Source organism: Thunnus maccoyii, chromosome 1, assembly GCF_910596095.1.
Source record: "Thunnus maccoyii chromosome 1, fThuMac1.1, whole genome shotgun sequence".
Lineage (NCBI taxonomy): Eukaryota > Metazoa > Chordata > Actinopteri > Scombriformes > Scombridae > Thunnus > Thunnus maccoyii.
In genome coordinates, this window is record NC_056533.1 from 10,747,693 (window position 1) to 10,760,290 (window position 12,598).

A 12,598-nucleotide genomic window follows, 5' to 3' on the forward strand; every position below is an offset into this window, starting at 1 on the left:
GCTAGGCGGATGCGCTTCATCAGCAGAGATCAAATTGGAGCTGTTATCCCAAAATATGCGCGTATAGTTGCACAAAAATGCCACATGCATTGGTAGCCCTATCTGAAAACAGCCGCCCGAGTGTTTCAATGGGTATGACTGTTCAATTATGAAAGAAAAATGGAAACGAGCATGCCACAGTAGAGTACGTCCGATAATGGGTGCATCGGTGTTTCATCGGTACTAGGCAGGCTAGCTGCATAGCTAAGCGAGCTAACGTTAGCTACCCAGCTAGCTCTCTGCGACACGGTTGTGAGCGCTATGAGAGAGCACAGGCAGATATAAGAGGCCCGGCGGAGCTCCGACGCAGACCAACAACTGGTCAGTGCCGTCGCAACCAGGAGGAAATCAGACAGCGTCAGTAAAACACAAGAAAAACGTTAGTACAGGTTACATTAATCACCGCATCGCTCACCAGCTCTAGATATCCACCCTCCTGACAGCGAGTCCCGACTGTGTGCCCGTCGTCAAGGCGACGGCAATAAGAACAGACACTTCCGGTGAAACCATCACAATAAAATAACAATATACTGACTGACAATACTCAGGTCTACAAAATAAACGTCACATTTTTAAATCTTTGTTTATTGGATTTTCAGAGTTTAAATTCACATTTTTAAAGGATTAAAGCAGCGTTGTTTCATATAAAAATAGAAAATTGTAAGATGTCTGTGAGGGTTCTTCACACCTCCAGGCCATGATTATCCAAATAGGGAGAGCATCTGACTGACAGGTGGGGGTTTCCCAGGTATTCAACCTCTGTGGGGTCATTGGGAAATTGTACAGCATCATGTACAAAACCTGAATCCCCTCCCCACCACAATCACCACCCACCCAAACCTTTAATCTCTTTTCCCTTTTAATTGGCATTTTTGTAAACATGAAGACATACAAATCAAATAGGTTCAAATACAAAAATACCCATTGAAGCCATGATCAGGAAAAAGCAAACATCTTAATCAGTGTTTGAACAAGTCACACTAGGACAAAAAAAAGAAACAGAGAGAGAGATATTAGAAGAAAAAAAAAGAGAAAAACCTTAACAGACAAACCTGAAAAATTCTGACAAGACAGTTAACAAATTGAACTTCAGTTTTGATTGTGTTTGTGTAATGTAATTACCAAACTTTATTTCTATTTTGTCTTACATAATTCGATTTTTTGTTCATAGTAATTGAATCGGAAGTTGTGGGCTAGTTAAGTGTAAAGTATAATGTTAGTTCATGACCACAGGAGATAAGAAGCTAAAACAAAACTATTACAACAAAAGCTTGCTATTTCTGGGCATGTTTTAGTCACCATACTGGTTCTCTCTCTTGAGCCATTCACTCAGTGATTAACATAATAACAACTAGAAGAAAAATGAATGTTACTCTATTTAAATGAAGCGTTTAGTGTCATAAATTGTCATAAGAATTATAATTCCAAGAATTATTCACTGTTATTTCCCACAGGAACGAAAACAACTCTCTAAAACTTACAAAGACACTAAAAAGAATTCTTGGCAACCAAATATTATTATGAGTCATCAGGAAGTTATTAGGAAGTCTACTTCTTTTCATATTTCAGTAATCAGATGGTAACTTCTGGAATTTGTCATAATCATGCAGGTGGAGGTGATATGGAAATGTAAGGTCATGATACTGTGGCACTCATTGTCCTTCTGAAATATATCAACTGCTTAAATTAGAATCAGCCTTTGCACAGTGCAAAAGTATATCAGAGTAAGAAAATATTGGATAATATACTGTATATTCAAATACATATAAAATCAATTTGACACAAGTAAGATAGTAAGAAACAGAGGCCAAACCAAGGGGCATGTAGACAACATACATACACACCAATATTTTTTTAATACATTTTTTCAGTATGATTCATTTCAGGTAATCTATCTTGAACATCTCGGGTCAGATCATTCAGATCATTTGCTGTTGTTGACTTTACATAACAAAGAATGTGACCAAGCTGCAGACTAATCTTCTCTCGCCCTCTATTGTTTGATAAAGAATATTACATCTTGTACTCCACACTTCAAAAAACAGTCACTTGGGGGCGTCGAGGTCCACAAATTCAACCAGCATTTGTTCTTCAGTCCTGAAAAGTTTATTAGTTCTAGTTAACACAAAGACAGAACACTTTTGGAAAGAACAACTTCCCTTTCCTTTCAGTGATAGAAATGGTAGAATGACATAAATCTGCAAAGCTTCTGAAAGGGGTTTAATGCTTAGATTCTGAAAGATAGCCAGAAAAAGCCACGTGTCCTGGATATTTATCAATATGTGACTTTACAGGATATATTTTGTCTGGTATTCATTTGTAAGGTTTAAAAGTGTAGATCATGTTAAATAAGAAAAAAAATAAATAAATTCTTCTCTTTTATGCATTACCAGGTCACTATGACAAACACTAACCATTTGTGGATAATCAGGTTATTGTATGAATTTCTACAGAGTAAGATGTAACATAAAGGGTCAGTTCACCCAAATTACAAAATAACATGTTTTAATAATTGTTTTTGTGTGTCTAACAAGTCAGACCACATAAAACACAACTTTACAGTGTGACAATACAAAACCACGATGCACAGTATAAATAATACAGTTATATTATGTATGACCTAGGGAAGATTTGATCCATACAAACACATCAAAAAAGGACATACAGGTAAACAAATAATCAAATATTATTTATCACTATGTAAATAAATAAATAAATAAACATCTTTAAATGTATGTAATAACTGACCTGCCAAAAAGCAATTCTTGGACTTCAGTGCACCCAAGTGGCATCCTGTGGATGACAGGATGTAATATTATTTATCAAACATTAGAGGGCGAGAAAAGCTTTCTCTCTAACTTGTACAATGTTTTAATTTTCATGCATAGTTAAAGAAGCAAATCTACATTTTGTAAAGAATAGATTTTCAGTAATTTGACCAAAAAATTTGGTACCAGACAGAGATTAATTGAATGGAATCATAAAACTAAAAAAATAACTTATTTTTTAACCTGACACATGTTTCCATTTATGTATATCCAATAAGTAATCATTTGTTACCTATTGTTAACAACCTTACCTTGTCAATTAGATTCTGAGGGTTGTAACTTTTAACCACATTAATGTGTATGTACTTGTATTTGTCTATTTTATGTATATTTGCAGCTTTGATACACTGTTATTTGTAATGTAAGCAATAATGTATTGTGCATATACTTCTAATGTAGACAGCTGGTGTGTCTACAATAAGAACAACAGTAGAATGAACTGAAATCCAGCAGATAGACTGTCTGTATTGTCTGATGATCTGAGCAGCATTTTGAACTTCATGCCACTGTGTGTTGCTGTACTGGTGACGCTGCACTAGCACCGTGCAGTGTGACCCTGCAGGATGGTGAGGAGGTGTGGCAAACCATGAATATAGTGTGGGAGGGGCAAGAGAACGTCTGCACAGGACGCCCTTCAAAAAGCTTTTCCCTTGACCTGCTCTGTCCCACTCGGCCAGCCAAGTTGAGCACAGCGGAGCACAGCAAGCCCCTCTAGACATCATGGGACTCACACACGACCCCAACTTCAAAAAGCTGCAGGAATGGTACACAGCCCATGCCCTGAACCTCAACATGAGGCACATGTTTGAAGCTGACAAGGACAGATTCAACAAACTAAGGTATCCATCACACTCAAACTTATTTTTCTATTGTATGAAGTATATTTTATATTGTATGAAGCACCACTGAACAGCATGATGTTTTGTATGCACACAGGTTGTATTATTAGTGTTATTTCACATGGTATTGACTATGTGCTGGTTCTATTATCTGTTGATAGACAAGCTCACATGAGAATGCACTCTGATGCATTTCAGCTGTACAACTGTGCAGCTTCATTACCTAATACCCAATAACAACTTGTCGTCAAATCACCACCATGTGACAGAATCAGACTGCAGAAAATGTCTTGAGCCTGTTCAGGTGACTGACGTCTTTCTGTTTGGACAGCCTCACACTGAAAACTGATGATGGAGACATTCTTCTGGATTACTCCAAGAACCTCATCACTGAAGATGTCATGAAGATGTTGGTTGATCTGGTAAATTCCATCCCCATATTATTTATCCATGGCTTTTTGGATGCTAAAGTAGATTTTATCATTAGCTTCCTATGAACACAGTGCTTAAGCACTGATATGGGCAGCTGTAAGGAGGAAATCCCATTAATCCTTGCAGCAAGCAGTTAAGTCAGGCTCCATTCATTTGATACAGGCTTAATCTGTATCAGATATATTTATTTAATGCTGTAAAGAAACATGTATTGTCTTCCTCAGGCCAAGTCAAGAGGCATTGAAGCTGCCAGGGACAAGATGTTCACTGGAGAGAAGATCAACTTCACTGAGGTGCTCATTGTTACATGTACACAAACATTGAAAATTACAGTGATTGAAATGGTTGAATATTCTTTTAGTTCCTCAATCAGCACCAGTAAAGGCTTTCAACAGTGAAGGATAAAGACCAAATTGCTGAATATTATTCAAAATAATAATTTATGTGTGTATTTTGTTACCTGGCGCTGTGGATTTGAAGGGCCGCGCTGTGCTCCATGTCGCTCTGAGGAACCGCTCCAACACTCCCATCAAGGTTGATGGCAAAGATGTGATGCCAGATGTCAACAAGGTTTTGGAGAAGATGAAGGGCTTCTGTCATGTGAGTGGCAATGTATTAAATGATAACATTTTGATGCAGCTCTCAGCAATTTGTGAACGAATCCAGTCGATGTTTATGATGATTGTGTTTATTTGTTGCAGAGAGTTCGTAGCGGTGAGTGGAAGGGCTACACAGGAAAGGCCATCACAGATGTTGTTAATGTTGGAATTGGAGGATCTGATCTTGTGAGTGCAATATCTCATGTTTTACTGCAAAACTTCAACAATCCATCATGTAACAGGTTTTACTGTTACGTGATTGACTGCCACAGCCTTATCTGATCTATCTTGTTTTTTTCTGTATCTATTTGTCTTGAATTAATTTGAATTTTAGGGCCCCCTGATGGTGACTGAGGCCCTGAAGCCATACTCAAAGGGTGGACCACATGTGTGGTTTGTGTCTAATATTGACGGAACACACATCGCCAAAACCCTGGCAAAGCTCAATGCTGAGACGACCCTCTTCATCATTGCCTCTAAGGTAGCTGGTTTACCCAGAGCAGATTTAGTAAACTTCACCCAAATAACATTTCACATCTCCTGACAAAGTTCACACTCTAATTCTTACTTTACACAATCACTTTGCACAAACTCTACATGTAAATATTGTGAATAAGTTCATTTGTGTTGATATTGATTCTTGGTTATCTATGCATTGTGTCTACCTAATTGTCCATTTACAGACATTCACCACCCAAGAGACCATTACCAATGCTGAGTCAGCCAAAGAATGGTTCCTTGAACATGCCAAAGATGTGAGTATGCAGTGGCCCAACAAAGCAGCAGTATGTTATTGGTGGACTGGTTGATACCCTTCTAAATCATATCTTCCCCATGTTTCAACAGAAAGCTGCTGTTGCCAAGCACTTTGTGGCCCTGTCTACAAATGGAGTAAGTCACAACACACTATTGGAGGCTGAACCTTATCTCTCTCTTTGCGACATCTGATCCTTATTGTTTTGTTTTTCTCTGTCTCGCCCTCAGCCCAAAGTGAAGGACTTCGGCATCGACACTGAGAACATGTTCGAGTTCTGGGATGTGAGTGCTCTTTAAGCTTTAAACCTGACTGTGTGCAGCAGGTCTTCATCCCCAGACTGTGATTGGGGATGTAGGCATCAGCTATAAATAAGCTAGACTTTTGACCTGTGAAGTAGGTGGGACAGACACTCTCTGTCCAGCAGCTGCTGGGTAATCAGAAGCCTCTCTCTTCAGACTCAGTTATTATTGGTAATGACCTTCTCTCTTGCAGAGGTTACTGTAAAGGCTGGGTTGTTTCAAAGGTCAGGGAGCTGCATTTAGTTACATTTAAAGTGTAACACCTACAGTATAATATGGCCTTTATGTCACCGTGAAAATGGCTGCCAGTAGTTTACACTCATTAAACCTACACAGTTTGCCGAGATTTCTGTCCCTAAGAATGAGGAAAAAACGTAACCAACAGAACAAAATAATAATAATCAAACTTACCATTATATATATATATACATACATATACACTGTATATTTGGCCCAAGTGTGCTAGTAGACCTGTACAATATGTTGTAGCTTATTAACCAGCACCTTTTGTATGAGGGCATCAAAATTCAGTATTTTCAGCATTTTTTTTTTGTTTATTTTCTTGTTTAGTGGGTTGGTGGTCGTTTCTCCTTGTGGTCAGCTATTGGAATGTCCATTGCCCTGCACATTGGTATGTACACTGAATAGGCAAGTTTTTATATTCTTTACAACAGCGAATAACTCAATAATTAGAACCAGTGTGTGTGTATTTTTAAATGTCTGTCTTTGGCATCCCTTAGTAGTAGCATCAAAAAAGACAAACAATAACACCTCATCCATCTAACTTCAGAGATACTAGAATCACATAAAAATATACATATAGTGTCTTTAAATACAGGCATGTATCTTGCTCATATGGGAAAGACATACAGAAAATACAGTAATCATTCCAAACAATCAAGAGTTTATTCACTTAGTGAACTTCTCTCCTCATCAGGCTTCGACAACTTTGAGAAGCTTCTCTCAGGAGCTCACTGGATGGTAAGTACTCCAGGATGGGATGATAACATCCTCAGTCCTGCATCTCTCAAGTGTAGAAAGAGTATTCCTGTGAGTTTTCCTAGAGCGAAAATACATAAAATATGATTTTAAATTAGCACCCCTTCTTCCCTTCCAGGACAAACACTTCCATACTGCTCCTCTGGAAAAGAACGCTCCCGTCCTGCTGGCTCTGCTCGGCATCTGGTACATCAACTTCTTCCACGCTGAGACCCACGCCATGCTGCCCTATGACCAGTACATGCACCGCTTCACTGCCTACTTCCAACAGGTCTGCCCCCACACTGCCGCAGGCCTCACAGGTCTCTGTGAGAGTCTCAAAAAGAAAAGATCTAGTGTTATTTTGTATTACTGAAGAGGTGGTTTTTTGAAATAGCTACTTTAAGTTCCTGGGGCAACATGTTTCAGTGACAAACGAGAGAATGACTTTGTGAATTCAATCATAGTATGCATGGTTAAATAAAGACTGGCTGACAGTGCTAAGAACAACACTCTTTGATTGTTACCCATCAGAGAGCATTACAGTTTTAATGCTCTCTGATGGGTAAGTTGTATGAGCTGTGTGAGCAAACACCTCTCCAATCTCTGACTGAGATATCAGCAGTTACTACCACTGTAATATTTACTGAAGAACATTTGTTATCTAGGGTGACATGGAGTCAAATGGAAAGTACATCACTAACCACGGGGCACGTGTAAACTACCACACTGGGCCAATTGTCTGGGGTGAGCCAGGAACCAACGGCCAGCATGCCTTCTACCAGCTCATCCATCAAGGTATCATCACCAAAGACCATCACCTAGTCACGGCAACATTTTGTTCCTTATCCTTTACTTACTAGTAGCATTACTCGCTGGTTATCCTCATTCTTTGAGTCTGTGTAGCAATTGTGTGTGCTAAATGTGTCACTAATGTAGTCCAACTGTGCTCCACTCAGGAACACGCATGGTGCCTTCTGACTTCCTTATCCCAGCTCAGACACAGCACCCCATCAGACACAGTCTGCACCACAAGGTATGACTGGTGTAAAACACTTGTGCATCTAAAGCAGTGCTTTGAATGGAATAGAAACCAGTAGTATGGTTAAGGGTGTGTTAATGATGTTCCATCCTTACCTTCTTTAATAGAGTTTACCCATTGAAATGTCTTAAAACAACTGACACCTGTGCAAGATATAAAAACAAGACAAGACAAAATTAAATTTTTTATTAAATCACTTCACTGACCACAAAACATCATCTTGTGACCTCTATGGAACCCTAAGCCAAAAACATACCAAGTGTTTGCAGTGGTGTGCATGTTAGGGTTATTACTGTGTATTAATTACCTGGAAAACCTATAGAGGACATATTTTTAAAGATCACTGTTAAAGGTCACAGGTTCTTCTACAGTAACAGCCGGCTAAAGACTCTGTGAGAAGGACACTGAACCTCAATCTGCTCCAAAAGCGCCAATCAAACTCCCTCAGTGCAGTGCTCTGTGCTGACAGGAGTAATTGAATATATCACTTAGACAGATACATAACGAAGTCAAAAATGTGTGACACTGTGGAAATATTTCAAAATTATGTTTTTGCAATCAAAACTGCATAATGCAGTAGCCAATCTGCCAGAGGGAGAGGCAATACGTCAACATACTGTAATATTAGCTTACAACACAGACTACAGGCTTGCAAGATTGACATTTATATAACTCCTGTAAAAGATACACTGTACTGCACAGTATCTGAAGATGAGTGTGTGTTTGTTGTGGCTGCAGATCCTGCTGGCCAACTTCCTGGCCCAGACAGAGGCTCTGATGAAGGGTAAGACCACAGAGGAGGCCAAGAAGGAGCTGGAGGCCAGTGGCCTGAGTGGAGAGGCTCTGGAGAAGATCCTTCCACACAAAGTAGGTCAAATCAAGGAATACTGACTTGTTATACAACATGAACCCCCTGTGCTCAGCAGCTCTCATATTAATGACATTGAACGTAAATCCGAACTTGAGAGGAGACAGTCATCTCATGTTACTCATACAAAAAATATTAGGCATGAGGAAGTGCAAACAGCAGGAGACAGTCAGAACTATGAATTTAGTGCCCCCCAGTGACCGTGAATAAATACAGCAATACAAACATTATTATGAGCATTTATGATGATGGCATGCACAAAGTGGTTTCCATGATGAAATGTTTCTCCTTATTCAATACAGGTATTCCAAGGAAACAGGCCAACCAATTCAATCATCTTCAAGAAACTGACACCATTCACACTCGGTGCACTTATAGGTAAGAACCAACAAAGACTTACAGCCACTGGTGGTGAAATCAAGCCTATGAATGACACAGTACAGTATTATTGTTGTTGTTAGGGGTTGTAGAAGCAGTGACAGTAATCATTCGGGAAATTCCCGAAACAGCCTAAGGACAAAGTGTCTACTCATGAACATGAAAGCACACTGTTGCATAGTGGCACTCTGTATGTTTGATGCCAAACTAAGAGAACCAGTCATGAACAGCCATGTTTAATTAAAGACAAATAACCAACTATACAGTCATTTTTGGATCTAGTAATGGTTATTCTGTTTTGTTTTACAGCAATGTATGAGCACAAGATCTTCGTCCAGGGATTGATGTGGGAGATCAACAGTTTTGACCAGTGGGGGTAAGACAGTTTTTACTACATACATCTTTTTCCTTCAATAATAATAGCTGACACTGAGCAGCTTTTCGATTGTAAATGAGTGTGATTTTGCATCAGGTCATTGCTAAAAAAGGATGTATAAAGATAGCTGAAAGATTAATGACTTGTACTCATTTATTTTCATCTGTTTTGCAACAGTCCTGCTCCTTATCTGTAAAAATGTCCATTTCAAAGTGATTCTTGACACATAATAGGTTATTACAAAATCTAAGTCTGTTTTTGGTGAAACCCATTATGTTCTGCAAGCATCCACATCACCCAATCAATCCTCTCTATCGTGTGTGTCTCTCCTTCCACTCCACATTATTAGAGTCGAGCTGGGCAAACAGCTCGCAAAGAAAATCGAGCCTGAGCTCAAGGACACCAAAGAGGTCCACTCCCACGACTCCTCCACCAACGGACTCATCAACTTCCTCAAGAAGAACTTTGCCTAAGTCGCGCCACCTCCACCAACGTCCACTTACTCCGCAAGATTATCCTCATCATCAGCTCGTGAGCTGCATGGACAGGAGACTCACAGAGGCAGCTGGTCACTCCCACGCAGTCGAGCTGAAGCAATCTGTATGTTTGTGCTCTCGTTATGGATACCATGACAGTCTACAGTGCTGTCTTTTCTATGTTTGTTAGTTCACCACCGTGAAGGGAAAAAAGCTTTTGGTATTAGGATGTTATGGAAGACAGTGAAAAATGCTCTCACTCTGTCTTTCCACCGTTACAAGGAAATTAGTTTCTGGAATAAATATCTTTACACAAAGTCGATGTCAGTGTTGCTTCCGCAGTAGTACTCTCATACCTGGTCCTATGTGAGGAACAGACACAAACACAGCAGTTGCTCAGTGTCTTCTTGTGTATGAATTATTCTAATAATTTGTGTCAACGTGCTGCTGAAAACCATCATCCATTCTCTCGATCTGATGTGCTTCTGCATGCAACTTGTCACTAGATGGCATCAGAGTGCCAGACTTATTTTCTGGGAGCAAATCGGCCACCCAGTCATTTACCATTTATTCAGTGGAACAAAGGGTTAAAGGTCAATCCATCTGCACTGTTCCTCCCCACAAATCCCCAGACTCCACAGCATCCATTTAGAGAGAAAAACAAACAGCTGGACAAAAACAGCATCTGTACTGCACGCCAGTACTCACTGGCACTCAATTTAAACATTGTCGGGCTTAATTTGTTAAATATTTCAATGTCTTGCACCAAAATGTGGCTGTGAATCTCTTAAGTTAATGTTACATCTTATAAGAGTATAAGAAACAACAAATCAGACAGCGTGTCATGTGATGCTGTCTACCACAATGCACTAAACAGGGCCAAGTTTAAATATATTTCACTGGTGTATGTTTCACTTTGTTTTCGCTTTGTTTCGTTCTCCTCAAACCTGCTGCTGGGTACAATTATAGAGTGTGTGTGAGGACAAATAGAAAGTTAAAAAAAAAAAATTCTAGACTCCCAGACACTGCTGGGTTTTCAATGCTGTTGCCAGGCAACAATACTTGACTTCAAATCTAACTTGTCCTTTTTATCTGCGGCTCTGAAATAAGATGCAGAAGAAAGTGAGTTTGACTGAGGAAAGAAACCCTGCACACTGTCATGTTCAGGATATTGCAAATTATTAGTAGAACTACCACACTAACAAAACAACATGGTCTTGATGATTCAACCTGTCTCATTTTCCATACATAGTTACATTTCTGAATGAAACTCATCTTTAAAGGGTGGTCATCTGAGTCATGGATACACCTACAGCCACTGGGAGTGACTGGAACCCACTAATTAGTTATGACTCTGTTACAAATGATTTAATCCAGGTGTATGAGGCTGAAATAAACAAACAGCAAGTCAACATGAGAAAAAAAAAGTTATTGGTTCATTGGAGAGCAGAATCAAACAGCAGCATGAAAGCATGAAAAGGTTCTGTGTGCGTTCCTGAGATGTTTGTTGAACAATGGCGCTGCATACTCTCACATTCCACTTCATGCTTTATTGGTTTGGCCTGTCAGTCATTTTTACCCACCCCCCCCACCCCCCCCAACCCCTCCGGCCCGTTAAAGAGCTGCCCCCCTGGCTCGATCAGGAACCCAACCTGCCCCACCGCCGTGGTTGCCATAGCGACATCACCCCCTGCCACCCCGACTGGGCAGTCCCAAGTTCATGGCGGTGTCAGAGGGAAGGGTTTGGAGCAGGGGTTTGGGATTCCTCTGAACTAACAACACCACCGAGCTGTTGTTCAGTTCATCTTCACCGCGCTCACCACAGCATTTGTATTCATCATGAGCCACAGCGCTGGAAGCAGTTTGAGGGTCAACATCGTTGCATGTAAACAAGCTCAGAAACTCAGCCTCAGAGGACAGAAGAGCGGCCTGCAGGTCTGCATCCAGTTTTAATACTCGCTTGGACTTTGGTGGAATGCTTTTAATGTGCATGAATTTATCTGTCCTCTCCTCCCAGAAACCTTCAGGGAACATATTCTCTTGGGCTAAACATTAGCCCTGCAAACACATGACCCACACATTCACACAACATCCCCCCCAATATGAAACCCAGTGTAGTCATTGACAGCAATGACACAGAAACCCTGCAGGCTGCAAAAAAAAAAAAAAAAAAAAAAAATAGGCACTAAGTCAAGCCCGGCTTCATTTTTCCCACGACTACTGGAGTTATATAAAGATTAACTTAAGTACATGGGCAGAGCGCATCATACTGCTGCATAGGAAGCCAACAGCTGTCCCACGAGGCCGCAGGGAGCACCAGCTAACCTCTTGTCGCTCTCTGTTCCCCCTAAATAAGTTTCCTCAGATCCACATTAGCTGGATCCATCATTGTTGTTGGGGTCCACATGGAAAAACACAACACACCAACCTCCATGCCTGTAAAATTACAAGAACAATATGATCTAAGATTATAGTTCCCATGTTACTGCAAATCTATGTGACCATCTGGCAAAAATCTGGGAAAATGAAGGAGTACTGCTCAAGTCAATGTTCTATCATTTTGGTAAGAACAGAATCTTTTTTGATGAGATGTTGCTAACCTCGCAGAACAGTCAGAGGTTTCTTTCAGCGGTTCATCTCTGCCAAACTAGCAGACAGCTGGGCTTGTTTGTCCTCCTGGGACAGCT

General features: G+C 40.2%; 2 protein-coding genes across 2 annotated transcripts in view; one reads left to right on the forward strand and one right to left on the reverse strand.

Moving 5' to 3' along the window:
• LOC121894754 (granule associated Rac and RHOG effector protein 1-like) overlaps positions 1-522 on the reverse strand; it is a 34,946-nt gene extending 34,424 nt beyond the window's left edge. The window contains exon 1 of the mRNA XM_042407585.1: positions 455-522. The gene's annotated coding sequence lies outside the window, so the exon portion shown is untranslated. The remainder of the gene's footprint in view (positions 1-454) is intronic.
• Positions 523-3,523: 3,001 nt separating this feature from the next.
• On the forward strand, positions 3,524-10,233 carry gpib (glucose-6-phosphate isomerase b). Its single transcript, XM_042418579.1, has 18 exons — positions 3,524-3,706; positions 4,038-4,128; positions 4,363-4,431; positions 4,619-4,738; positions 4,840-4,923; positions 5,072-5,218; positions 5,421-5,492; positions 5,584-5,628; positions 5,722-5,775; positions 6,364-6,424; positions 6,731-6,774; positions 6,911-7,063; positions 7,440-7,569; positions 7,731-7,807; positions 8,552-8,680; positions 8,984-9,059; positions 9,369-9,435; positions 9,785-10,233. The coding sequence occupies exons 1-18, from the start codon at positions 3,588-3,590 to the stop codon at positions 9,906-9,908; spliced, it is 1,662 nt and encodes a 553-aa protein (XP_042274513.1). The 5' UTR covers positions 3,524-3,587; the 3' UTR covers positions 9,909-10,233.
• The last annotated feature ends 2,365 nt before the right edge of the window (positions 10,234-12,598 follow it).

Excerpts from the sequence above, each read along its gene's own strand:
- gpib (XM_042418579.1), top strand. The coding sequence starts at position 3,588 with ATGGGACTCACACACGACCCCAACTTCAAAAAGCTGCAGGAATGGTAC. Across the intron at positions 5,629-5,721 it reads TGGCCCTGTCTACAAATGGA|CCCAAAGTGAAGGACTTCGG; the intron begins GTAAGTCACAAC and ends TCTCGCCCTCAG. Across the intron at positions 7,064-7,439 it reads TCACTGCCTACTTCCAACAG|GGTGACATGGAGTCAAATGG; the intron begins GTCTGCCCCCAC and ends TTTGTTATCTAG.